The sequence below is a fragment of the Gadus macrocephalus genome, chromosome 21 (genome assembly GCF_031168955.1).
Source record: "Gadus macrocephalus chromosome 21, ASM3116895v1".
Classification (NCBI taxonomy): domain Eukaryota; kingdom Metazoa; phylum Chordata; class Actinopteri; order Gadiformes; family Gadidae; genus Gadus; species Gadus macrocephalus.
Genome location: NC_082402.1, coordinates 10,805,290 through 10,830,630, shown reverse-complemented (window position 1 = coordinate 10,830,630; position 25,341 = coordinate 10,805,290). Strand labels below are relative to the sequence as shown.

At 44.3% G+C, this 25,341-nt stretch overlaps 4 protein-coding genes across 5 annotated transcripts; 2 read left to right on the top strand and 2 right to left on the bottom strand.

Moving 5' to 3' along the window:
- Positions 1-800: 800 nt before the first annotated feature.
- mixl1 (Mix paired-like homeobox) lies at positions 801-2,160 on the top strand. Its single transcript, XM_060042014.1, has 2 exons — positions 801-1,041; positions 1,261-2,160. Exons 1-2 carry the CDS (start codon positions 820-822, stop codon positions 1,837-1,839), a joined length of 801 nt encoding a protein of 266 aa, XP_059897997.1. The 5' UTR covers positions 801-819; the 3' UTR covers positions 1,840-2,160.
- Positions 1,999-11,848, bottom strand: lin9 (lin-9 DREAM MuvB core complex component). Of its 2 annotated transcripts, none has more exons than XM_060042010.1 (15): positions 11,743-11,848; positions 10,827-10,859; positions 10,566-10,657; positions 9,958-10,092; positions 9,273-9,403; positions 7,146-7,271; positions 6,748-6,905; positions 5,985-6,118; positions 5,764-5,892; positions 5,403-5,504; positions 5,223-5,303; positions 4,974-5,099; positions 4,154-4,336; positions 3,672-3,769; positions 1,999-2,996 (listed from the first exon to the last, which is right to left on the bottom strand). In XM_060042010.1, exons 1-15 carry the CDS (start codon positions 11,771-11,773, stop codon positions 2,891-2,893), a joined length of 1,665 nt encoding a protein of 554 aa, XP_059897993.1. In that variant the 5' UTR covers positions 11,774-11,848; the 3' UTR covers positions 1,999-2,890. The 2 variants fall into 2 exon arrangements, with proteins under 2 accessions (XP_059897993.1, XP_059897995.1); XM_060042012.1 differs by lacking the exon at positions 11,743-11,848 and adding an exon at positions 11,365-11,721.
- Positions 11,849-12,220: 372 nt separating this feature from the next.
- parp1 (poly (ADP-ribose) polymerase 1) lies at positions 12,221-25,134 on the bottom strand. The gene is made up of 23 exons (XM_060042009.1): positions 24,860-25,134; positions 23,967-24,129; positions 23,589-23,704; positions 22,674-22,888; positions 20,468-20,558; positions 20,214-20,330; positions 19,556-19,732; positions 19,254-19,401; positions 18,927-19,067; positions 18,343-18,594; positions 18,083-18,148; positions 17,775-17,907; positions 17,182-17,377; positions 16,694-16,822; positions 16,409-16,492; positions 15,857-15,979; positions 15,514-15,642; positions 15,312-15,410; positions 15,061-15,213; positions 14,022-14,149; positions 13,848-13,909; positions 13,602-13,716; positions 12,221-12,949 (listed from the first exon to the last, which is right to left on the bottom strand). Exons 1-23 carry the CDS (start codon positions 24,980-24,982, stop codon positions 12,868-12,870), a joined length of 3,042 nt encoding a protein of 1,013 aa, XP_059897992.1. The 5' UTR covers positions 24,983-25,134; the 3' UTR covers positions 12,221-12,867.
- LOC132450254 (adenosine receptor A2a-like) lies at positions 21,436-22,335 on the top strand. The gene has a single exon (XM_060042331.1). The coding sequence runs from the start codon at positions 21,436-21,438 to the stop codon at positions 22,333-22,335; it is 900 nt and encodes a 299-aa protein (XP_059898314.1).
- Positions 25,135-25,341: the final 207 nt, after the last annotated feature.

Below are 25,341 nucleotides of genomic sequence, written 5' to 3'. Positions count from 1 at the left end.
GCCTAATGGACAATTTATGCAAACAGAATAAACAAAATAAAATGTGTAATTAAATCTCCATATAATCCATAATCTCCAAATTTCCAATACATTTACACTAAACAATATCAAGTTATGTGTATTTTGATCGGATACTTAAATGACTTATCTCGTCATTCCCATAACTGTATTCACCAACAAACTGCATATTTGGATGTAAGCCGAACGCTGGAGGAAGTGGCATCTTAGAGATGTGCTCTTTGAAGGCTACTGGTCTGTGATCGCTCCGTCCATTCAGGAGAGGGTCAATGTTTTTCAAAGTGATGTGTATTGCGCATGCATGTTCCATTAGAACCCTTTAAAGGAACCTGTGGCTGCACAACCGTCAGAGGTGTTAAACGTTCACACACTGGCCTTCAGACATGTCTGAAGTCGCTGTACGCGGATGCTTTCCTGCCAGCCGACTATGACGGTTCGGCTAGCCATTCACACGTCCTAAAGACACTTTTGATCAGCAAACACAAGGGGTGGATATAAGCCCTGCAGTCGACCTTCCAGAACTCACACTCACTCAGACGCCGACCTAAGGAGTAGCCTACAATGTCTACAGTTCACGGAAATCTACACATCGAGGAAATGAATCACTTCCAGATGTACCACGAAGGAAATATGGGGATGAACAGCATGCAAACAGGTTGGTTCTCGGTGCGTAATTACGCACAGGACTACTACGTCCGAATTCCGGAATTTAACTTCATTGTATAAGCAGAGCAATAATACTCGAACTCTATCTTCATCTTGTTATTTACTTATGTGCTTTATCAAATGTACTAAATTATTATGTTTGTGCTGTTCCCAGTTCCAGATTCGGTTCAATACTTCAACTCTACTGCGCCAAGGGCGGACAGCATGGCACTGTTGACCCATAGGAGAAAGAGAACCAACTTCAGCCCGCAGCAAATCGAAGTGCTGGAAAAGGTGTATTCTGACACTAAATATCCTGATATCTACCTACGGGAGAGACTTGAGGCTCTGACTGGTCTGCCGGAGTCCAGAATTCAGGTAATATTATTTATATGCGAGCTATCAGCCTGAATATATTGTATATGTGTACATAATATGGTCAATATCTAGTGGTTGGTAAAGGCAAGCGGTTATATCCCACTTGTTGGATTATTTTAAATGCTTTGGCAATTTACATGTTTATTTTAATAGTCCAATAAATCTCATTTTAATTGATTAATAAGAACTAGGACTAAATTCAACTTTCTTCGATTGTAGGTCTGGTTCCAGAACAGACGGGCCAAGTCACGCCGGCAGGTCAGCTCATCGGCCCCCATGAAATCCAACGGGCCGACCAGCTCTGCCCCCGTCCCGTTCGCGCAACTCCAAAACAGAATGGCTGCAGACATGATAGGTTTAACACACTTCCCATTGGACGGCAGCTTCAGACCGACTCAGCGCCACTGTAAAGGCGAGGAGAACCACGTGTCTTCATCTACGACAAAGCAACAGAGCTACGAACACAAGTCTGTAACTTCTTGTGTTTACGAAGCGATGTCTCCGAAAAAGCCCGAACTCAGCGTTGTCGTCCCCTGCGTCACGTCATTTCAGAAGGCGCATCAACATGACGTCAAAGCCCATTACTCATCTCATGGAAACGCAGGACCGAAGCTTATTGTGGAATACGACAATTTCCCACCCAACAAGACCATTGGACCGGAGATGAAAGTGGTTATTCCCCCAATTCCAACACATTCGCACTGCCACTTTTCTCCGATCCATGCCAGTGAGGACTTTTCTGACTCGGACTCTGATTGGGAAACCAGTGCCATGGTCGGCTTTGGGGGTTTTATGTGATTCTGTGACACAGCAAAACAGTCGCATTATGTACGTATGTAGTATACAATTGTAAACTTGCTTTAAAATATATTCTTATTTATTAAAAAAAAAAACTTGTCTATAAATGCACAATGTCTTCTTCCAAATAAGATCAACACACTTACACACTGACCGAAACCTGCTTTGCAATGTTTAATATAAAAAGACAGCAATATTTATATACACTCGCCCTGAGGCACTCCCATATACAACTTTACAAAACTGAAAGTCCTGGTAAACAACTTGAATTAAGGGTTACATCAGAGATGTATGTTCAGTGAAAGGGGGTGCCATGCCAAATTCTGAGAATAAAATTAATTGAACCAACGGTATCTGGAACCCAGGCCGATAATTTATAAAAATACCACATCTCTTTTTCAGTGCACACAAAATTACAAAAAAGCCATTTCACATAGCAGAAATGTCAACAATAGTCCTAATAATTCAGTATTGTACAAATATCTACAATAAACTTTTTTTACAAAACATTCTTTATCCTCCCCTGTGCTTACCATCAGTGGAGCAAAGCTACAATACATACAGAGTAATCTTTCTGAAATAGTAAAATATTGTCTTATAACCATACACCTACTAAAATATAAATAAATATGGTCTATAAAAACTGCAAATGTGTAATTTTTGGCACATGGAAAAACAACCACCGGGGATGAGAGAAGTGAACTGGAGCGTAGGCCTCGATCGATGGGGCCACATTCCCACACAGAAAAATTGCTAAAAGATTAACCCCACCTTCCCCATATGCTTTATAGTGTTCTGGAAATCACTCTGGGCCGATTCAGCTGCACGTCCAACACTGCGTCGTGTGCTGCGAGTCCAAAAAAATGGCTGCATGGAGTTTTTTTTGTTGCAGAATTAAAAAAGGAAAAGGAAAAATAGAAGAAGTTCCGGAAAGAGCACCAACTCCATGTGCAGGGTGCTGTGTGTGTGTGTGTGTGTGTGTGTATGTGTATGTGTATGTGTATGTGTGTGTGTGTGTGTGTGTGTGTGTGTTCAGAAAGAGTGCAAGCGGTCAGACTGCATTGGTGTTGTTGGCAGCGAAGGCGTGCAGGTTTCCCAGCTGGCTAAGGCCACTCTGGATGTGAGCCACATGGATTTCCACATTGTTCTGGAAGCAACTGAAAATAAAAAGGAATAGATTATTGTACGGTGTCCAACCTGCAAGTTATTTCAAGTATTTGAATTAGACTCTTTATATATTGTGGTATGCCGACCTCTGGTTATATGAATCGATTGTTATCACGGTAATACATCGGCCAAAAATATGTTCAACATTTAAAGCTTCTAAAATGTTAGCAAAAACAGAGGTAAGATGACCCGCTCTACTAAACACAGCTTGTTTTAGACCTGAACAACAGCGCTAAATCCTTGAAAAATGTGCAGCGCTGTGGCGAGAGAAGCATTGGAATAGCGTGGCTGGCATGGTAATGAAGTCTTTTGCTTGGATACATTGCATCCAGCTGTCTCTTGCAGACAGTTATACAAATACATGCCTGCGGGGCCTCAAGGCACGCAGAATATTCCGTCTCCCCTGGTAACCCTCTTCTTTCTTATTTCAGTCAGTCACATTATTCTTTCAATACAATGCAATGTCAGGCATGTTGGAATTCATACACATTTGTGTATAGTGCCGTTTTATTGAAGGTTCTACGAGTTTTCTTGCATTTGTCTGAGAGGAAGTTCTTGAAATTCTGAAATATGCACCGAATTATACAACAGGACTGCTTTCAATCACAAAATTACTGCATGTGTACTTGAATGCGTTTTTGTACATTAGTACACGTGTTCCTTACCTGAGGTTCGATTGGTCTATCGACCTCTTAATGTCGTTTAGGGAGTCGTTCAGAGATTTGAACTCAAACGAATTCAGGTCACCCCCTTCAGCCAAACACTATAACCAAAAAAAACATGCAGATATTATTACAAACAAACAACAAGGACTGCATTTTTTGGCCCGTGCATCCAGTTTGAGATAGCGAAGAGCTTGTGCCACATAATTAAAATAAAGACAGCGACATAAAGGTGACCTTGGGTGTCTTAGGTGACCTTGGGTGTCTTGAAAGGCGCCTCTAAATTAAATGTATTATTATTATTATTATAAAAAACCAACAAACTAAAATAAATGTTTGGAGATGGGTATTAAAAGTGGTAAGGAGCTTTTCCCCACACTTACAAAAGTATTAAATCATTGGCGTATTCGGCCCCAGACACACACACACACACCACAAGTATTTTGTGTATTGGGCAAGGGGTGTGTGTCTGAGTATGTGTTGACCTTGATCTGCAGCAGCAGGGCTGTGAGCCGTGAGACGAGCTGTGTGTGGCTGGGGTTGGTGACGCTCTGCTGGCCGTCCAGCAGGGTGTTGCTGTTCTGGACCAGCTCCTGGGCCTCCTCCTCACACCGCTGCCGCATCTCCGTGGGCCGGTCGGCCGGAGCCATGCCCTGGTCCGGGGCCAGCTGGTAAGGGGGCAGACATGGGCGTGTTGTTAGTACCGTTCAGATCAACCCCGTGGTAAACGCCGGTACAGTATTCAAGGTGAAGCTGCATCTCCCGGGACCACAGATTCATTCTCGTCTAAGCTCCAATCTGCCAAGTGTGCCCACGCTGATACCGATGGTTTGGTTTAATCTTACCTCCAGTCATTTAAGTTATACCATCTTAGATTGCCTGTAGGCAATCTCTCACACACACACACACACACACACACACACACACACACACACACACACACACACACACACACACACACACACACACACACACACACACACACACACACACACACACACACACACACACACACACCTAGTCTGGAAGAGATGACACCAGTAACATTTTGGCTTCCAAAGTATCTCAACGCCTACTTCTAGAATAGGGAGGACCAGCCGTGACGCTGGTCATCAGCGTTCAAAAGATTTACTAATTATACACAAGTGTGTACATTCTGTATATGGTAGCTGACTTTAAAGCATTGACTTGCAATAACACATTTGTAACACTAAATACAGAGTAGCGCAGACCACGACATTCTGATCTCCGCTAAATAAATAGATCCAAATAGGAGGAAGCCAACGTGGGATTTATTTGCATTACCTCGCAGCAGAACTGCTGAACCTGGTGTAGCACTTTGTTGAGGTCTTTATTGAGCTGCTCCAGCTCCAGCACTGTGGTGGCGTAGCGCTTCTGGAAGTCCAGGCCAATGGGCAATGAGTAGGACTTCTGGAGACACACAAACCACATCCCCACAAACAGTGATGGCAGTCAGGCAAAAATAATACGCATTCAGTCACGGGCAAATACCCTCATGTACAAATAAGAAAACAGATCGTAAGGTTTTTGTACCAGTTTCTCTGCTTCCGTGTTCATATCCTTCAAGTGCTTGATGTGCTCTTTCTTGATCATGAGGATCTTGGACAGCCTCGTCTGGAGATGCGGAAGATAAGGAATGGGAAAGGATTAAGAGGCTGCACTCGGATAAGGGAGGTCTAGCAGTGAGTAGCACTAGAAAAAAGCGGTATTCACCACTTGGACGAGGAACTTGACAGGAAACCCCCCTAATGTCTCCCCCTCGCCAGCGGGGAGTCTGCTCTTCCATGTTGACTGGCTGATGAGAGGGTCGTTGTCCTGTAATCAAATGCAGATCCAACAGACGCTAAGTATACATACACATATATAAATGCATCTCAAAATACCCTTTATTACAAGACAGTGTCAGGAGGTTCAGGCAAGTCCAAGTGCATCCACCGTGGTAGGAAAAGAAGATCCCATTCATCAGCAACAGAATGTTACCAGCATATGAACCACAGAGTGCGTGGATTGCACCCCACTCTGACAAGCTGAACAGGTTGACACGGGCATCAATGTTCAGCTGCCGGTCCCCTACCATTAGGATCGGCGTGGTAGCGGACGGACAGGGTCCTCTGGGCGGAGTCATTAGGTTCTGTAGGTAGCGTGCAGCCCTATGTTTCTGGGCAAACGCCGAGATGGGCATGGTCTCGTTGGGCTCGTTGCTCTGAAACAAAGAACACAAGCCAAGCGGTTCTGATCACCCGTGTTCACTGCTTGATGCTTTTGTCACGCCAAAACGGCCGGCACGAGACTTACCAGCACTTCGTAGTCCGGCACAGTGTGGGTGCCCAGGCCGTTGCGGTCGAAGGTGACGCGGTATGTTGCGGCGCTGGTGTCCACGGCGTCGATCTGCCCCGTGAACAGGCCGTCGTGAGCCCCCCGCAGTCGGGCTGGTTAAAAAAACACACAAGCAGTCGCGATCAACAGACACGCATGAAGCTTTAGAATATGAGGGCTGCCATCCAGCTTCTAAATTAATCTACAATTGCTATATTTGGCTTTTCACTGAACAACCACTAGGGGGGGCATTCTAGACAGAATAAAATTAATGAATATCAAATTAAATTACATAAACTGATATTGCAATATCAGTTTATGTATTGTGATTCATTAATATAGCAGCAATATGCTGCTCTAAATTTCAGATTTCGGGACATTCCAGACGAGGTGTCATTAATGTAAAACTATACAAAATACACCAATAAAGGTGTATCCAAAATATCAACATATTATAAAATGTATATATGAAAACGCTAGGACGCATTTTATTGAGAAATCATTCGCAGCATGGACCACTGTTAGGTCTAGGATGAGCCCTGTCTTAGAGCTGATCTGTGAAAACCATATTTTTGTAGATAAAAGTACACTTGTAATGCACTGCAGAAGGATTTTTCCTTTGTGAGGTATGAACTGAGATCGGTGCCACAGATACCGTTGATGCTGCTGCTGCTTATTTGCATTGAAGAAAAAGTAGAACTGAATCACTGACGGGTGAATCGTAATCGAATCATGAGATTACCGGTTACTTTGGTTCCTATGATGAGGGGCAGAGGGATTTCCTCTGGGAGATCTTTGCATTGTGACATGTCCGAGATTTTTCTCTGTTGCAGCAGACGCATTTTTTGCCTCTTCTGTATCAACGCTGTCCGCTCTTCAGCGAAGAATGCAGATGAGCACCTGGAGCACAGAAAATAGCAACAAATATGTAACTTGAACATTGTTACAAATCAGTCACTTTCACAAGAAAAATATTATAGGGGTGTATGCAAGCATTAAAGAGGGTTCTGTGATGAAATGTTTTAACTTACTTATTTTCTTCGCAATTTGGATTTTTATGAAGCAATGATTAGCATAAGGACACATTTCAATGGGTAGAGAGGAAGAGCGATGGGGGTGGTAGGAGGAGGTGGTACTTACCGTCGCGGTTTCCCCATCAGCCTCCTGATGGTGCTCCACTCCACGCGGGTCAGCTTCCTGGTCTTGAGCTTGGGAAAGGACTCCTTCAGACACAGGCAGAACTCATTGTCGCCCTCAAACAGAGGTCTGGGATAAATAAAAAGGAAAGAAGGCAATACAAGGTCCATATTTAATAATTTAGGATGAACAGTTTTACTTACAGTGAATACAGCAAGCAAGAGCAAGAAAACTCGGGATAGACATCTTGCTGGCGGATGCAGACATTGTGAATCAATCCCAGAACATTTTGGCTAGGAGACAAACTAGGGCTGAACGATAATGTACAAAACATTACGCAATTGGAAAAAAGACTGGAATTCTGTAACGTGCATATTTTCATACCAGTTGATGGCTTTGTCCCCCCAGAAAAACATTACACTATACATCATTAAAAATATATCTATAACATATGTTTAACATTAAAGACAATATGAGAAGTGTGGAAGTATGAAAAACTGTGTGTATCAATATGTATCACTATTAATGTCAAGGGGAGTTTAGCTTACACACTCTTAATTACCTAAAAGCTTTAGTTTAAATCAACTTCAGTAGCTGTCAGGAATCTTTAGTAGTACTCATTACTTTGTTACACTATTGTTTTGCCGTCAAACTTCGTAAAAGTAAAATCTAAATTAATTTGGTAATAGTAAGTAATAATAGCGTGTTATTAATGAACATTTGGACCACGACTTTGCATGAGTCGTTGCTCACGGAATGAAATATCCTTCATACAGAAGGGGCAGCCTGGAAAGGTCCTACACAAAAGCAAAGGCTGCCACATTTGCAAGCTTCGAATAGGACATAAACATCTCACAATCAATTTTTGCCTTGCGGTGTCTGTGTGTCTTGCTATGGTGGTCCATTATTCTCTTGTTGATAATAGGGGTAACCTCAAATCTTCAACGCCATAAGCAGTTGAATTATCGTGTCAGGAACATTGTGTGTGTGTGTGTGTGTGTGTGTGTCTCAGCAATGCGTTGCATTGGGAGGTGCTAAATTAGTGTTACCACAGCATGGCTTGGCTTCTAGAAGGAAAAGCCTCTGTACGTAATAAAATAATGTGTTGGTGATGGACTAAGTCTACAGGGTGGAATTTACTGTGCTATGTTTGGCTTCAATAAATGTCTTGAATAAATGTCCTTCATTATTTCTAATCGTCTCCATAGAGACCTTCCACTGTTTGATTTCATAGATTCATATATTGCATACACGAATTATGGTATATTATGTTGGTCTTTATTATTATATACTGCCAAAATAATTATCCATTATCTGAATGCAGTTACATTCATTAACATGAATGCAGTTACATTCATTAACATGAATGCAGGAACTGACATGAATGGACAGATTGACATATGGTCATACTGTGACTAAATCAGACAACGATTGGTCTGGCCTGAAGACTTCAATTTGACTATGCTGAATCTTAGCCGGTCCAACCCAAACTGCTTATGCGGCTATGCTAATGGAGTGAGGGTGTTTGCGCTACCCGTTTCAGCTCCCTCATGTGAGGAAGTAAGTACACTCCATGCATTCACTTTCAATCTAGCGTGTCATTCACGAGCGCACGGTGCAGGGCTTTTTCAGCAACCTGTTTTGCATGTAAAAAAATAAAGTCATAATGTCATTCGTTGAGATGCTCGCACTGTAGAGCCTTATTAAAAAGACAGGAATATGTTCTAGACAAGTGATTGAAAAGGAGAACCATACAAGTTTTTCTTTGTGATCAAGGAGCGAAATAGTTGTATCATGACCCGTTTGAGGTAATTTGCCTCACTTGACATTGTACAATGCTGCGACGGGACTATTGTGCTTGCACACACCATGATGACGATGCTGAAACAATATATCATGCAGCTCTAAGTCAAACACCTCAGCCTCTACTCTATTCTATTCTGCGACTGATTGCTCTGTGTATGCTAGAGAGAGAGAGAGAAAAGTCCCCTCTACTCCCTACAAATGAAGGTCACAGCACAGAGTGAGCAACACAGCAGACATCAGATGTCCCAGCTCGTGCCAACAAGCCACACAGTGTGGAACACAACAGGTCCCACAGATGATCTGACGGCGTGCGCAAGACATTACCTGTCGATGTTTGAGTAGAACCATTCGTAGATGCACCATTTATGAGCCTTCGGTAACTTGAGGAGGTTCCTTAATCGGAGACCGATTTTCTGCGATGCCTTCTTGTCTGGAGTTGTGACGGTGGAAAACTTCTGCAAGCGGAAACGGGTGAAATGCTATAGTCAGTCAATAATGTTAACCTCACTCTGACCTTTCAACAAACAGTCACAATGGATGTATACGAGGAGGATTATGTTTCACCATATTGGATACGCTTTGGATTTCCCAAGCTACATTAGTTGGAATCAAACTGAGGTTCTGATTAAATCAAGTTCAGTAATGTACTTGACTCGACTGCATAGCATTCACATTGATTTATCACACATTCATTCATGTCAATTATTTTATATTATTATTCTAGATGTAGGACAGACATTCTGCATCTACATCTAGATGCAGGGTCCAATATATTTAATTGTGGCAGGTGATCATTTTGGAACGTCGCTAAATGTATACAATACAAGAACACAAAAGGGCTACATTCCACATCCAAAGACTACATGTCCTTAGGCGAGGACAATTTCACCAAGTGAAATGTATATTATGTTGAAAGACTGTATGAACATGACTGCTCCTCTGACATGACTCCAGAAGGAGCTTCTGTACCTGGGGTGTGGTGACAAGACTCCAGAAGGAGGGTGTGTACCTGTGGTGTGGTGGTGACCCTCTGACTCCTCCGGGGAGACTTGGAAGCGCCTCGCTGCTGTGGCTGCAGCTGCTGCTGCTGCTGCTGCTCCTCCTCATCCCGAAAGAGTCGACTCCTCTTGGAGCTCCGCGTGGGCTGGAGAGATAGACAGGGGGATGAGTCCTCCATATGGGATTCATAACTACATTGTAATTCATTGTAATAGCAATGCTACAGTTCCCCGTTTTAACCCGTTGGATAAAGAAGTACTGCTAATAGCTTTGGAAATGTAGCTGATTCTCTCCATCCAGACATTATTAGGAAATGCATACTTGCTCGTCAGACAAAGCAAGCAAATTTCAGATCCCACTTTGCAGTCTTGTAACTTGAGACGGGCAACAACCCAGTATTTCATATTTTATGGACTGAAAAATGTATGCATTAAACAACAACCAAAATAGTCATGAAGCAACTGTAAGCATTACTGGTTACAAACAATATAATGCACTACAAACTAAGCAAGACATGGAATACATTGCTTGCCACTTCCTATGCTTATTTAGTGTATGCAAGAAGGGTTTATGTCTAACAATATAAAAATATGTGAAACCAGCTTCTTTCTCACTTACCGTGTCCATTGTCAGCGAGGAATTTCGTCCTCTTGTGTTGTGAGCCCTGGGGAAGCTGTTTTTCTCATTTATACTGTTGGACAAACTACCCTCTGAAAGAAGAGCGCAAGTTCCATCTTTAATAGAAGATTAGAATGTCATCATCGGATGATATGATATTAAACCTTAAATCTCTATTCATTTCAGTTCAATGTTATTCAACAACATGCTTCGACAAAATGGCCCTTGACAAAAGACACACAAATAGTTTTCTTACAATACCTTTCAGACTAACAAGTGCCTCAGCCGAGGAGCCTGAAAGAAAAGAAGACGATATTTAATAGTTCTCCCTCTATATACGATGTAGGACGTTGTTATTACACAACAACAAACCGGTATAACTAGTGTCAACTTTCCATCTATTCCAATCCAAAACAGTGCTTCGAAGACATGGCGTACAAGTGATAATGACATCCCAACATGACACCATCTTAATACCACCACATTGAGTGCATTTTTTTTCAGCTTGTGGATACCGTGAAAATGAATGGCCGAAAACATGTATGTAGCTGTCAAACACGTACGTGAAATAACAGATAAATAGATGAAGTTGACAAAAGCCAATGAGCAAGAAAACATTTAACTCAAAGCAACCCTTTCTAAATATGGCATCACGTAGTACCATTTAAAAAGGTAACGTTTAGTTGTCAGCAGGACGAAAGATGGCCTGTCGGCTCCGTAACGTCAAAGATTGTAAACAATGCATTACTGGCTTAACGAACTGTTACGCTCAACAAACCCAGTCCATTTGGAAACACACCTAGCTGAACACATAGTGTGTGTATACGATGTGTTCAGACAGCGGCTATATTAAGGAGGTGATTTGTCATTGTTTTTAGAAATAGTAGTGGCTAGCGTATATTGTGTTGCGGCTAAGCTAACTTGTTTACACAGCTAAGCTACGTGTGTCTCCTTAACTCGAGCTTTAGCTACCACTAGCCCCTTTTGCTAAACACCGTTAGCTAACTTGCACAGACCGGTATTTGTCTTCGTATAAAAGGTGTATTGCATCTTGGATCTAAACTAAGCCCATTACTTTATTGAAGCGAAAATTCCCTACGAAATGGGTATATTCCAACTCACATGGCGTTTGTGTAATTTAAAATCATAAACTCTTTACAATAGTGTTGTTACTCACTCTCATCTAACAGCTGGTCCATCTCCGCCATCTTGAATTAGCCGCGCCGCTTTTTCAAAGACCTTGTCAAAATGCATTCTGGGTCGGGACGCTATGTGGAGGGCAATTTAAGAAACACTTCTTCTAAAATTTACTATTTTTCTGTTGTACAAGGATTTACTTCCGCTACTGAAGTTATGAGCTCACATAATGTATTACAGTTTGCCTGCTATTTTACGAAAAATACTAAGACTCATGTTTTGCATAATATAACATGTTCTACATGATTGGAAATTCCTTTTCAAAGTTTTCCCTAGATAAATATATGAAAATACTCAATATTTCACCAAAAATATTTGAGCTTTAAATTTCCCTGTACCAACCTTGTTTTTTGGAATGCACACAAACCATTAGAAATAATGTAAATGTAAGGTTATATTAATTGAGAAGTCTGATGAACTAAAGCATTATGAAGTATATTGATGCAAAATAATCTAGGTATGTCTCAAGATTTTTATTCTCTGATGTAAATGAAACAAAGTAACATGAACCAGAACCACATTCAACAGCAGTTTAATTTACAGTATCATTGTCCTAAGAACCAAAGACTTGGAAGACTGATTAAAAGACAAGGAAATCCTAAAGACGGCACCCAGAACAACAATGGTCTAGGACTTCCACTCTACGTCGCCGATAGCTTGTTACTGACAGTAATTCTTATGGTTGAATAGATTACCATCCCGCTACTATTTGTTATTACCACATTTATGAAAAAACAAAAGAAAACGGTAACATTGTATTTCTTGAACCGCTACCCCGAGAGAAACAGGAGATCACTAAACAGTGCCCGAAACGTTCCGTACAGTATTGTGCCTCGCTTCAACCGCAGCGAGTTCCCTACCAAGATGGACACCAAAGTGCCTAATAATATACCAATGCTTAAGCAGTTGACAGTTATTACGTCATGGGGAGTGCATTTAGGGAACTTAAACATCAACAGGAACAATATAGGCGCAACAGCTTGGATCCGTTGTGGAACATGGTGGTCTGCTGAGGATGCAGACAAGCTGAGCGTCCGGGTGACGTGGTGGTCGTGGGGTCGTTCTTTGAGTTTAACCGATTGGACGGTTTGACCGCGGGCCTCTCTCACCAAAGAGACGTCTGGTAGTTGAACTTGGTCTTCAGCAGGTACTTCAGGTTCACCTGTGCAACGTCGTAAACGATGTACCTGGGAGGAGCAATAGTTAAAGGAAAGCTTCCAAACTAAAGCGAGATGAAAGCCAATATTGAGTGTGCAGAGAGGAAAGAAATGTCGATTCCTTCATCGATTCCTGCGTATCAAGGTCTTCCTATCAATACTCTAAACCAATAGCTGTACTAGAATTGGCTTTAGAAGAAAATATTATTTTTTCCCCGATTGGAGCAAAGCCGTTTTAAAATATTCTATTCTACACACGCAACAACAATAAATCTTTAGCTAGTTTATGTGCTGCCAATGTCAAAGTATGCTAGCCCGTGTTGCTTGGCAACCATATGCTGTCATGAGGAACTATATTGCTTGGTGAAAGAATGTTTGCATAAATAAATGCATTTTATGTTGCCTTGTGTTCGTTTTGTAGCTATTGGGGTTTTAGACACTCCACCTGGCGTAGAGCCCAACAGCGCCCCCTAGCTTGGTTAATAATATAACTGTAAACCATGGCCTCTCCTGGCTTACTGCTTAAACATCTGCCAACCACACAAATTGAGCTAAAGATCGAGTAAGGAGAGTTATAGTGAATAAATCATAGTGGTGCCGGAGAATTGATTTAACCAAATAATCCAGAAGAGATTGCACAATCAAACTCATGAACCAAGTGGAAATATTTGAATAAGGATACTCGTTGTAGAGAAGACTGGTGTCGTCGATGTTGGTATTGCAGCCCTTTCCTAGCGGCACCTGCACCCCATCTAGAGTGGCAGTGGACCCGGGATCAGGGGCGGTTCTGCCCACACCTAGTACGAACCAGAAGAACATTATTACCATCAAGTCTGACAAACCAACAGGCATAACCAACCAAAACAAGACATGAAGCAATCCAATTAAGCAACAAATAACTTGTGGTTAAGAAGGTGAAGAACTTCACCTTTAACACTGTGTTTTCCCTTAGGTAGTTTGGTAATGTGCGCAGCCTTCTTCAGTTCGTGCCTGCAATAAGACAAACATAAATAATCACAGCGTTAATAAATTGACACAAAGGAAAATCCAGGTTGAACAAAGTCACAACACAAGGACATGGGGCCATGTGTTTTTCACTTACACGTTGCCAAGGGCGACCTCTCCCAGAAGTAAAAGGCCTACGGGATCCAACTGTGACACGTGGCAGTAGTTTGCACTCTTGGACACCATGTCGGCAAAGTACACACCCTTGCCGAACATGTAACCAGTCTGAGAGGAAAAAGGGCAAAACGTCAGGCTTTCCAAAAAACACATAAATGCTGCTCTTAAAACAGTGACAGCGGAATAAATCAATACATTATTTTTCCTGGTTATACATTCACCCCTACAATCTTCCATTGTTTGTTCCAAGATGTTCCGTGCTCTTGTGTATGAGTTTCCATGGAAACCCAATATGCAAACATTGTTTTACATATTGATCCACAAAGCATTAAATACAAGTTTAAAGGGGACCTATTATGCTTTTTCGACTTTTATGACCCATAAACTTTGTTATAATGATTGATAGTCATGTTTAACCATACCAAAGTGTCAAATAATGACGTACATGCATTTCGACATATTCCCTGCTGACAGTCTGGGGTGGCTGTGCAGACAGAGCGCTAAACACTCGGGGCAACGTTTGCGATTCACTTGTTCACATTTCCGGGAAATCATCTACGTAGAGGCAATCCTGCCGCGCCCCCATATGCCTGGTCAAATCTGCCCGCGTGTGCGCTTCAAGGAAGGTAACCAATCACAACGGAGTTGGGTTGGCAGGAGGGGGGCGAGGGGGCGGAGAAGGACGAAACCGAGCGTTGACAGAGAATGCTGAAAGCGCCCAGATGAGAGGAAGAGTTTCCCGAAAATCTACATCGTTTTTTGTGCATGGTTAAACATGACTATCAATCATTATAACAACGTTTATAGGTCATAAAAGTCGAAAAAGCATAATAGGTCCCCTTTAACAGCAGTGGAGCAATAGGGAAAACCGCCTCAATCTTTTAAAACTAAGTGCAGTCTTTAAAATAAATCGTTAACCTATCCTATTGGTCGATTGGTAACCTATCGGTAATCCATAAGCACACTCATCCCAGACAGGATGCGTGTGTCTCTGGGAAGAGGCAACAAGCAGCACTGACCACAGGGGCCTCTGGGGGGGCGATGCGCAGACCCTGAGACAGGATGCCGGCGTAGTTGGTGGTGCGCGAGCCGTGCCACAGCAGCTGCCGGTTGTGCAGGTCCTTGAAGGGCCGGAACCTTTGGTACTCGCCCTCGCGAACTATTTTGAAGATCTGGAGAGAGAAGATGGTTGTTTCGGTGGGTTCTAAAAAGCATTGAGTGTGTGCGTGTGTGTGTATGTGTGTGTGTGCCACGCGTGTGTCCAACTCACCTCGTCTACTTCCAGTGTGTAGGTGTTGTGTGTAGCAGCGTGTGTGTTCTTGACATATTGCATAATGATCTCGGCCTCCTCGCTGTTCTTGTCAACCACCTGTGGAAAAAGTAAGCAGATAGTCAGGTGACCAGCCCTCCCAACACAGCAACGACAGTAAATGATGGCAGATGCATCTGCGATGGAAGGGAACAACGCTCACTTCAATCTTGGTTTTGAGTTTCTCATAGTTGATATCGATGGGATCCTTCCCGTTGTCCTCTGCCCCTCCTCTCAGCAGGCTGTAGGCCACCTCAATGTCCAACAGGTTGTCCAACATCTGGACCTTGGACTGTACCAACACAAGAGACATATCTCATTATACACCCGGGAAAACACAGGGGGCCAAAACGATATGGAATGGACAAGATTGAGATCTCAGTATCCAAATGGCAACAACAATAAGAATTTATAGATTTTTATTTTTTATTATCCAACTTCAGCAACCTTCATTTTATCCAATAAATACATCCATAATAAGAGGAGGGTGAATGTCATGCTCTTGCCTGAACGTAGTCCAGGTTGCTCAGCAGAGGGGGTTTCTTCATGCCGAAGTCGTGGGGGATGAGCGTGTAGAAGCGGTTGGACAGGTCTAGGATCTGGGACTCGGCCGAACTGTCTGTCACAGCCTGGGGTCAGAGGAAAGGTTACACACAGATATAGATTAGATGACCTTGCTGATCTCACAGGGGAGAATGTAACTGGTGACCGTGTAATGGGTTTTGGCGCGGAAAATAATTCCACAACCTTAAAATACAGTCATGCTGTCTATAAATGTGTTAAAACATTTTATGATATGGTCAAATCCATACGCCATCCTCGAGATTGGCAGCATTTTCACTGTACGCTGTTGGAACTTTCATTTGATACATAGATTATCAAAATATCTTATTTAATAAATGTCTAACTGTTGAGAAATACAATCTTTATGATTCCCGTCACAATGTGCCCTAATATCCTGCCAAGGATAAATTAAAGTGCCCAAATCAGACTTGATGCTTTCCAAGTGCAGGTTTAGAGCCAGTGGAGGCGGAGGGGACCAGGGTGCTGGTACTGACCTGCTGCACCTCACTGAGGAGGGCGTAGGCGCTCTGGATCTGCCTCTTACTCAGCTTTCCCAGGGGCATCTTCTGGAGGTCAATCTGCACACAGGACAAGGACACAAATGATAAAAAAAACACAAAAACATTAATTATTTTGGGAGTTATACAAATGATAAAAAAAATATATATATTCAAGGTGATGTTGCGTCTCCAGGGACCAGATACATTCTCGTCTAAGCTCCCATCTGCGAGGTGTGCGCACGCTTACACCGATGATTTGGTTTAAGGCTGGAGTATTACCTCAAACTCCACCATGGCCTTCTTCATGCTCTCCACGTCAAAGATCATCCTGATGAGCTCCTGGACGGGCTTGGCCAGCTCAGACTTGGTGCCAGCACTCTCCGTGAGCCTCTTCACAGCCTCCTCGTCCTGCCCGGCAACACAGAAACACAGACCATCAGCGCCATAGACAGAGACACCATATATGACACAATTATCTTTTGATAAGATAATCACTTAAGCATCATTCGGGAAGTGTTTCTGGGATATACAGTAACATGTGTTGCGATTGTAGGGAGTGGTGATCTAAACTAAGTCATGCACATAATGTGGTTTGCATAACAATCGAATCTACTGAAGTTTCCACCATGTTCTAAAAATGCTCCAACTACCATTAGATCAACCAATACAACAAGGTAACATTTTGTTATTGATAACAAAATGTATGGTTACGAGGCTGATACCGAAGAAGAAAAGTGTTGCGGTGAGGTTTTCATGCGAGCGTGTACCTGTCCGTAGTCGATCTCCAGCGGGTAGAACTTATTGGGATACTTGGTGAAGTTGGTGCAGTTCCAGGTGTTGCCAGTCTTATCCGTGTAGACGGCCAGGAAGTTGTCCATGGCTGCGAGCTTGTCACTAAACTTGTCCAGCTTGTGGCCCCCGATGGTGGTGCCCACGCGGCCCCAGGACCGGAACACCCAGTACCTGCAGCGGGCACCCGGCAGTAGGGGGGTCAGTTAGGGGGGAGCTCAGCTAAGCTCATGGGCCCTCAAGACTGCCAGCACACTCGATTCCTGTTTATAATAAATAACTAATCTATATTTAGATAAGAAATAAATCCTTATAATTATGCATTTTTCTCAGAGCATGCCAACATACTCATTCTAGCAAGGCTAATATGCTGGCATGCCAAGTTTCAAGGGCCCTTTCACATCTGGGTGGACACTCCAGTGTATGACATTCCTACAGGGTAGATCTTGAAATGGCTTGTAATGGCCAAATCAATGTCGCAACGTAGAGGTAAACCAGGGCTCCTTTAGCAGCAACGCAGATACGTCCCGCCCTCTGTCTACAAACTGCACACTGGGGATGTGCGACTGACCGCTTCTGGACGTCGTCCTCCAGGAGCTGCAGCTTGTAGTAGGAGTTGGTTCCGCGGACGATGTCCACCAGACCCAGGGTGGCGCTGTACATCTTCCCACTCTGCTCCAGGACATGGGCGCTGTTCTCCAGGCCTGAGCGGAGCAGAGTTCTCATTCATAAATAAAGAGAAATAGAAGAACTTTTTTTCCAAAGCATCAATACCGCGAGTGCAAACATTCTAAGCATGGTCGGCCAAAGAAGGAATGGAACCCACAACCCTTGCAGCGTTAAATCTCCTGATCAACCGAATGTGCGAGAAGCACTTACCCGAATCAGGGTCCACGGCAGCTCCTCCTTTCACAGTTAGCTTCATCTTCTTAGACTTGCTGCCCCCTGAAACAAATTGCACATTTTACTCCACAACCGGTTCCACTATACTAGCCATCAAAGCATGCGTTTCAACAAAGAATACTGGGTATCTCCCTACATCCACAGACATACAATCAGCAGAAACCAACGTGGAACTCCACCTAATTATAAACATCATGTCTGTCAAATAAAAAACAGAAGCGTAAAAAGGCGTTTACCTTCCTCCTCCTTCACGCGGCCGGTGCTCTTGGCGGCCATGGCCCCGGACTTTGAGGGCACGGCAGCAGCCTTGGGCTCCACTTTGACCTCCACCTTGACCTCTGCCCCCCAGGGAGAGATGGCGTGCACGGAGACCAGCTCCTGGAGAGACTTGCCCGACGCCTTGACGTCCGTGAGAAACTCCTCGGCGACCACTCGCACCCCGGCCTCCTTCACCTCCTCCATCTTCTTGGTCATCTTCTCCAGCTCCTCTGGAAAAATTTGGAAATGAGTTTCTACCCTTTGACAAGCTGTCTCACGCGGAGCTCTCCGCGTGAGACAGCTAGAGCGATATCGAACTTTGTGATTTTTTCACACGATAATTATGCTCAAATGATTTTTTAGCATAATTTTTTATGCAACAAAAAAAAAAGGAATAATTTTTTGATATCCTCATACAGCACTCTAATACGTCTAGCTGAGGGTTAATAGAAGACAATAAACGATAATCTTGAATTACTGCCCAACTGTAGCAGCAGTGAACCTCAGAGGCATCTGGCTGTATATTGGTCTGTACACGTACACGAGGAGGGCGGATTCGTACTTGCGTTGCTAAGGCAGAGGTCCGCCTTATTGGCTGAGGGGGTAATCTTCCCGCCCATCTCCTCCACGACAGCCTTGATCTCATCCTTGTTCTTCTTCAGTTTACCCACAGCAAGCAGCTTCATGCCCGTCAGAGGCTTGCCTACAAATTAATATAATGAAAAAACAAAGATTTTATTTTTTAATGTCCTTTGTTTAAAATTGCAGACCCTGGCCAAATCTCAGATCTTAGTTGGTGAAAATGTGTTTTTATGTTTTGTAAGACATATATATTTTTGTCTGTATGGCGTGACGGGGGGAAATAAGGGGTCAACCCTGCAGTACTGACCAGCTGGGGCCCCTTCTGGGAAAGGTTTAGTCGACCCACTGGAGGCAGCGGTGGCGACCACCAGGGTGGCGTTGGGCTCAACCTTGGGGAAGATCCGGTCCTGTTTCTTACACTTGAACTTCTTGAGGAAGGGAACCTCGTGGAATTCCTGAACAAACATCAAGACATAGTTTGAAAAAAACATTAAAAAATGTACACTTTACATTACCATTGTAATTAAATAGTACATCTTGCCTTCTACTTTTTATTTAAGGATGAAATACTGAGTATATGTCGAGTAAGCTTAATGTAACCACACACACCTTTGGAATGACCCAGTCTGTGCGGACGGGCGACTTGGTGGTGAACACACACTTGGTCCAGGCAGAGATGTCCCCGCTGCAGTAGTAGGCGTCGCCCTTGAACACCAGCTGCCCCTTGCACTCCGCACAGGGCTGGAGGGAGCCGAACGCCATGCCGTCCGCCAGGCAGTCCACCAGCTAGCAGACAACACAATTCTGGTCAGAAACAAGCCCGCCTTCTCTCAGCCAATCCAAAATACAATCCATGGATCTGCTTGTATTATCATAAACACCACACAACATGGCTACACCCAATTTAAACCAACCAACTCGGAACTTGATTGGTATATAAGCATCTGGTCAATTATTACAAGGGTCAATCTCAGGTTTTCATAATGAATGTCTGTTAAGTCACTATATTGCGACTGAGGTAAAAGAATGGTGATTAAGCCTATGGCCAGCTAATGAAACCCCTTGCATTTGCAGCATTTTGAGTGTAACTAACTGTGTGTCGTTGGTGACACTGCATCTCTGGGAAAAAATACCGGTCATCACCAAATGAGCCCCAAAGAGAACGAAACGGATATCATCGAAAGGGCCCCGTTATTGACTGAATGTAAGCGTAATGTGTGGGAGAAGGGAGTGACTCGGTGCATCTAGACACCAGCAGCATCCTTACGTTGGACTCTCCAGATGGAACCTCCTGGGAGTTTGCAATCAGCAGCTCCTTCATGTCGTTGGCGGAGCAGTTCTTCTTCAGCTTGTCCTTGATGCCCCATATCAGCTGACTCTGCACCTGGAGACACGAGGTCAAGAAAAATGGGGTTGGCTATGGGTGGTTCATGGATCTACCAAGCAGGTTTTTATAATACCTGATTGGGTGCATAGTCATCGCAGGCAGTTTGCGGTCATTTTCATCTTTTAGGTAAGCACCTTTAGTTGGTCCTCAAGCTTTTTATCTTCGTCTTCTTTCTCCTTCTTCACTTTCTTTGACACCCCGTCCAACTCGTCACCGTTTCTCTTTCTACAGGGGCAAAAAAAAAAAAAAAAAAAAAAGTTACAAACAATTCGGTCAGAAATCATGTCAATATGATAACCCGACCCGACCTATCAACGTGAACTTTCAAAATAAGATCGAAACTTTCTAACTAGGAGCAGAGGAAGACAGAAAACCTGGGATTCGCTTCACACAAACATTTAATTATGACACCTTTAATCATTAGGGAAACTAATTAGAGCTTCATCACCTGATGGACAGACATAAAGCAAACACAAACACAAGTTGGATCATGCCCGGTGTCCCCAGGCTTCATTACCGGTGACACCTGGTCACAACATGGCGAGACGTATTCTTCTGTCCCGCGTTAACACAATACCATAATGACCATCCCAAAGCACCCTGTTTGTCCGTCCAAGCCTTTGGAGAATATAACTTATGGAGAAACATCCTATACCAGAAACAAAATAGACACCCAGGAGGGGACGATTAGCGACTATAAAAACGGCCTACCTACTCCAACTATCATTTATTCTTTCGTAATGGCTTTCTGAGTCACAGTTTTTCTCAGCTAGCGGCGGAGCAACAGAATTATCCCACGATGACGCCAGATCTCAACCGCTCTTCTGTCACCCCACCAGCATACCTAGGTGAGTGATACCGCTAATTGAAATGCAATCTGGTGGCGAGATACAATTCAAACACACACAATTTAAACACACTCCTCTGTTCAGGACATGCATGGCGTAACACCAGTTTGCTGCTGGATCTCAACGCTTCTCTCAGGGCGATGATCAACGCCGGCGTGAACTCCTCGCTCCCGGACCCGCTGAGGAACGCCGTCCCCGCCGCCACCCCGTCCCCCGCGCCCGACGAGGAGCAGGCGTCCCCAAACGGCCCCTACATGGCGGCCGAGCTCATCATCGCCGCCCTCTCCGTGGTGGGCAACCTGCTGGTGTGCGCGGCCGTGGGCCTCGACCGCAAGCTGCGCACCGTCACCAACTACTTCCTGGTGTCGCTCGCCGTGGCCGACGTGTGCGTGGGCGCCGTGGCCATACCGTGCGCCATCCTGACCGGCGTGGGCCTGCCGCGCGACAACCTGCCGCTGTGCCTGGTGATGCTGAGCGTGCTCATCATGCTGACGCAGAGCTCCATCTTCAGCCTGCTGGCCGTGGCCGTGGAGCGCTACGTGGCCATCTTCATGCCCTTCCGCTACCAGGCGCTGATGACGCCGCGCAACGCCGTGCTGGTCATCGTCGTCACCTGGCTGCTGGCCTTCCTCATCGGCCTGGTGCCGCTGATGGGCTGGCACAAGACGCCGCCTCCGGGCTCCTCCGGCCACTGCTTCTTCGTGCTGATCGTCGACATGGCCTACATGGTCTACTTCAACTTCTTCGCCTGCGTACTGGCGCCGCTGGTGGTCATGTTCCTCATCTACGCGCGCATCTTCGCCACGGTCAAGCGGCAGCTGCGGCGCATCGAGGCCGAGCGTGGCGGCGGCGGCGGGGGGGCCGGTGCGGCTCGCACGGCCGCCAGTGTTAAGCAGGAGATGAAAACGGCCTCCTCACTCTTCCTGGTCCTCTTCCTGTTCACCGCCTGCTGGATCCCGCTGCATGTCATCAACTGCTTCCTGCTGCTCTGCCCGAGCTGCCCCGTGCCCTTCGAGCTGCTGCTCACCGCCATCATCCTGTCGCACGCCAACTCCGTCATCAACCCCTTCCTGTACGCCTGCAAGATGAAGGCCTTCCGAGACGCGTTCAAGGCGATCCTGACGTGCCGTCGGATGCCGGTGCGAGGGGAGTAGTTGGAGTGCAGGGTGAGCCTGTGAACCAGTCTTCTGGCGAGAACAGCACCGTTCTGTATACAATACTGTGGTTGTTAGTATACAGGTTGGTAGCAAGTAGGTAGAGGTTAAGGCCTCTTGCTCAAGGAAGACTACAGGTAGCCTGCACACACTGGGGATCAAACTCAGAACTTGTTTCCGCTAGGCGTCGAGCCGCATAGCGACGACACCGTCCCACCCAAACAAAAAACATTTCTGCGCCCCACTTGTCACTCAGAGGGCATGACGACCCTCTCTGTGACTGTGAATTCTCCAATCCGTGCGGTTAGTTCTCGCTAGGGCTGCAGCCTCTCGCTCACCCTTCAGACTTCACGGCGGGCAGCCTCTTCTTCAGGTCCTCCTTGTCCTCGGCCCGCAGTGCGTTGAAGCCCTTGAGCTGGGCGCCGCTGTACTCGGACTTGAACACCAGCTCCTCGCGGCGGCTGACGAAGCAGGCTGTGTGGTACCAGCGGTCGATCAGACCCAGCTGGGGCTTCTCCGCATCCACTGACTTCTTGGACACGCGGATCTGATCCTGGGGGGGGGGGGGGGGGGGGCGCATGGGAAGAGGGTTCGAATAAAGCCATGTACAGAATAACGGAACATTTTGTCATGGTAATGTGTATGCGGGATAAGAATGAATGCCATGCTCTTCAAAACAATGTACCCTATTCACAGCGGTGTCATCATAGGAAAAACACAGCTGTTGCTCATAGTGCTAATTATCTGTCTGCTACTTTTTTACATAACGTGGTCAATGTGCGTTGTTGACTCTAGTTTACTGTGCTACTGTACCTGTGCCCTGGTCATCATCATCAATCCTTTATTTAACCAGGTAGAAATTCATTGAGCTTAAAATCTCTTTTACGAGAATGACCTGGCCAAGAAGGCAGCACCATGATAAAATAAACACAATCATATCAATTCTCACAAACCACACTCAGCACCAGTCAATTTACAGTACAAGATTAGGGTAGATAAAAGGCGCGGACCCATAATAAGTTTTATGAGCAACGTCAGTGTTTTTGTCCTACTTGCATGCCTCTATAAAGAAGGCATATTGGATAGAATTCTAACCATCCTTCTTCTAGCAAAGAATTTTTTCATTCAATTTTATCAACAACATTTTCAATATGTGTAGATAGAGCATTTGAGGTGGAACTGTTTGAAAAGAGACATCTAGTATAAATGTTATCATGGGTCCGTGTGTACAGGAGTAGTAACCACGTAGTAACCTTTTCTATTTTCTGCTCGCAGCCTTTGCAGGTGCTGCGGTTAGACTTGGCATATTCCACAGCAAAGTCATTGAGCGTCTTCTCTCCTTTGGCTCCGCCTTTTTGGTCTGCTTTGCCTTTAATTAAAAAATGTCCAGCAAATTAACCACAGTGAAAACATGTCATACTTCTACACAACACATGTGAATACACAAGGAAAGAATGGGATATGTCTTTTAGATTTGGAATCAGGAAAATACAAATACAAACTAATACTAACTGATAAAACACAAAACAAAAGTTATTTAGCCAATAATTTATTAACATTTATAGTCACACATCTTATTTATGACCATAATATAAAGCGGTACCAATCAAAAACTAAACTACTGTGCGTACCTCCGGTCACTCCTCCGGTCTCGATGGCCTTTTTGACTTTCTCCTGGTCCTCCCAGCGGAGGTCCGAGAAGCCAGCGATGTCCGCGGTGGACTGGGCCGCTGCCCGCTGCCAGAAGCAGGAGAAGTGGTGCCAGTGGGGGACCTTCCCGTCAAACATGGGCGACTGGGGACCAGAGGGAAAACAGGAGCATCATAGTTTTTACAGGAATTGGTTTATTTCACATATTTATTGTTATTTACAATATTGTTATAGTAACTGTGCTGCAATCTAGATTGTGGTTCTAAATCCCTCAAGTTTAGGCAACACTGGATGAGGAAATGCCCAATTAAAGCCTTGTATTGATGGATTTGTGATGATGTTTTGTTGATGAATAAAGGCATTGATTATTTCTTAATGTATTAACCGAATGTGGTTCTTAAAAGAAGACGATTTAAAGACTATAGTATAAAATATAGTATAAAGTTGCCATGCCTAACGTTACAATGGCGCAGCTTCGGAAAGTTACCCAAGTCAACGTCAAGACGTAGTAATCCTTTACACAGGCTTTCGTCATTTATGATCTCCGCAGCCGATATTTGTTAGCAATTTCTTTCTGACCATGTTTGCCTGTGTGTAGCAAATTAGGCGAGGCTAGGATTGATGACATTTAATTATTCTTTTGTGATCACATTCAATGGCTGTTAGCTATTTAATTGCTAACAGCGGCCTTCCATAAAAAAACAAAGCCCATAAAAATGAAATGCTGGAATAAAAAACATCCGCAAATAATGGATATCTTTAATATAAAACAACCACCCATCATTTTGGAGGCACCGCATGAATGGTTTGGTTCTTAGCTAACTTAGCAGGGTCTGCTGCTGCTGCAGAAGAGTCCAGACCCAGACGGCATTACCTGCACCATGATGGCCATTCGGAGCGAATCTTTAGCAATGTTCTCCTTGCATTTCTTGCACGACGCACGGCCACTTTTAGCATATTCGGCTTTGTAAAGCTTGTCTTCGTTTGAGTCTCCCATATTGATTTAATAGAGAAGAAAAATACTGCCGAATTACTTCAAGGCAAGCCCAACTTTCCGGTTTGCAGAGGAACAACAATCAAAGCATCGGAAGAAGCGAGCCCTCGTGTGTACACCGACCGAAACCCGCGCTACGCACAGACAGCACTAGAGGAGTGAGGAAAAGTCGCTCTGCTAGAAAATGATGACCCATGATCAGAATTGATAGATTCAGAAACTTGAATGAATCATTAAGTCCGTTTGCATGCTTGAAGAGTAAGCAATCTATTTCTAATTTAATATATTATTAGATTGTGTCTTTAGTTGTTATAATTAAATGTGAATGTAAATGTAAATGATAATAATAATTAATAAATAAT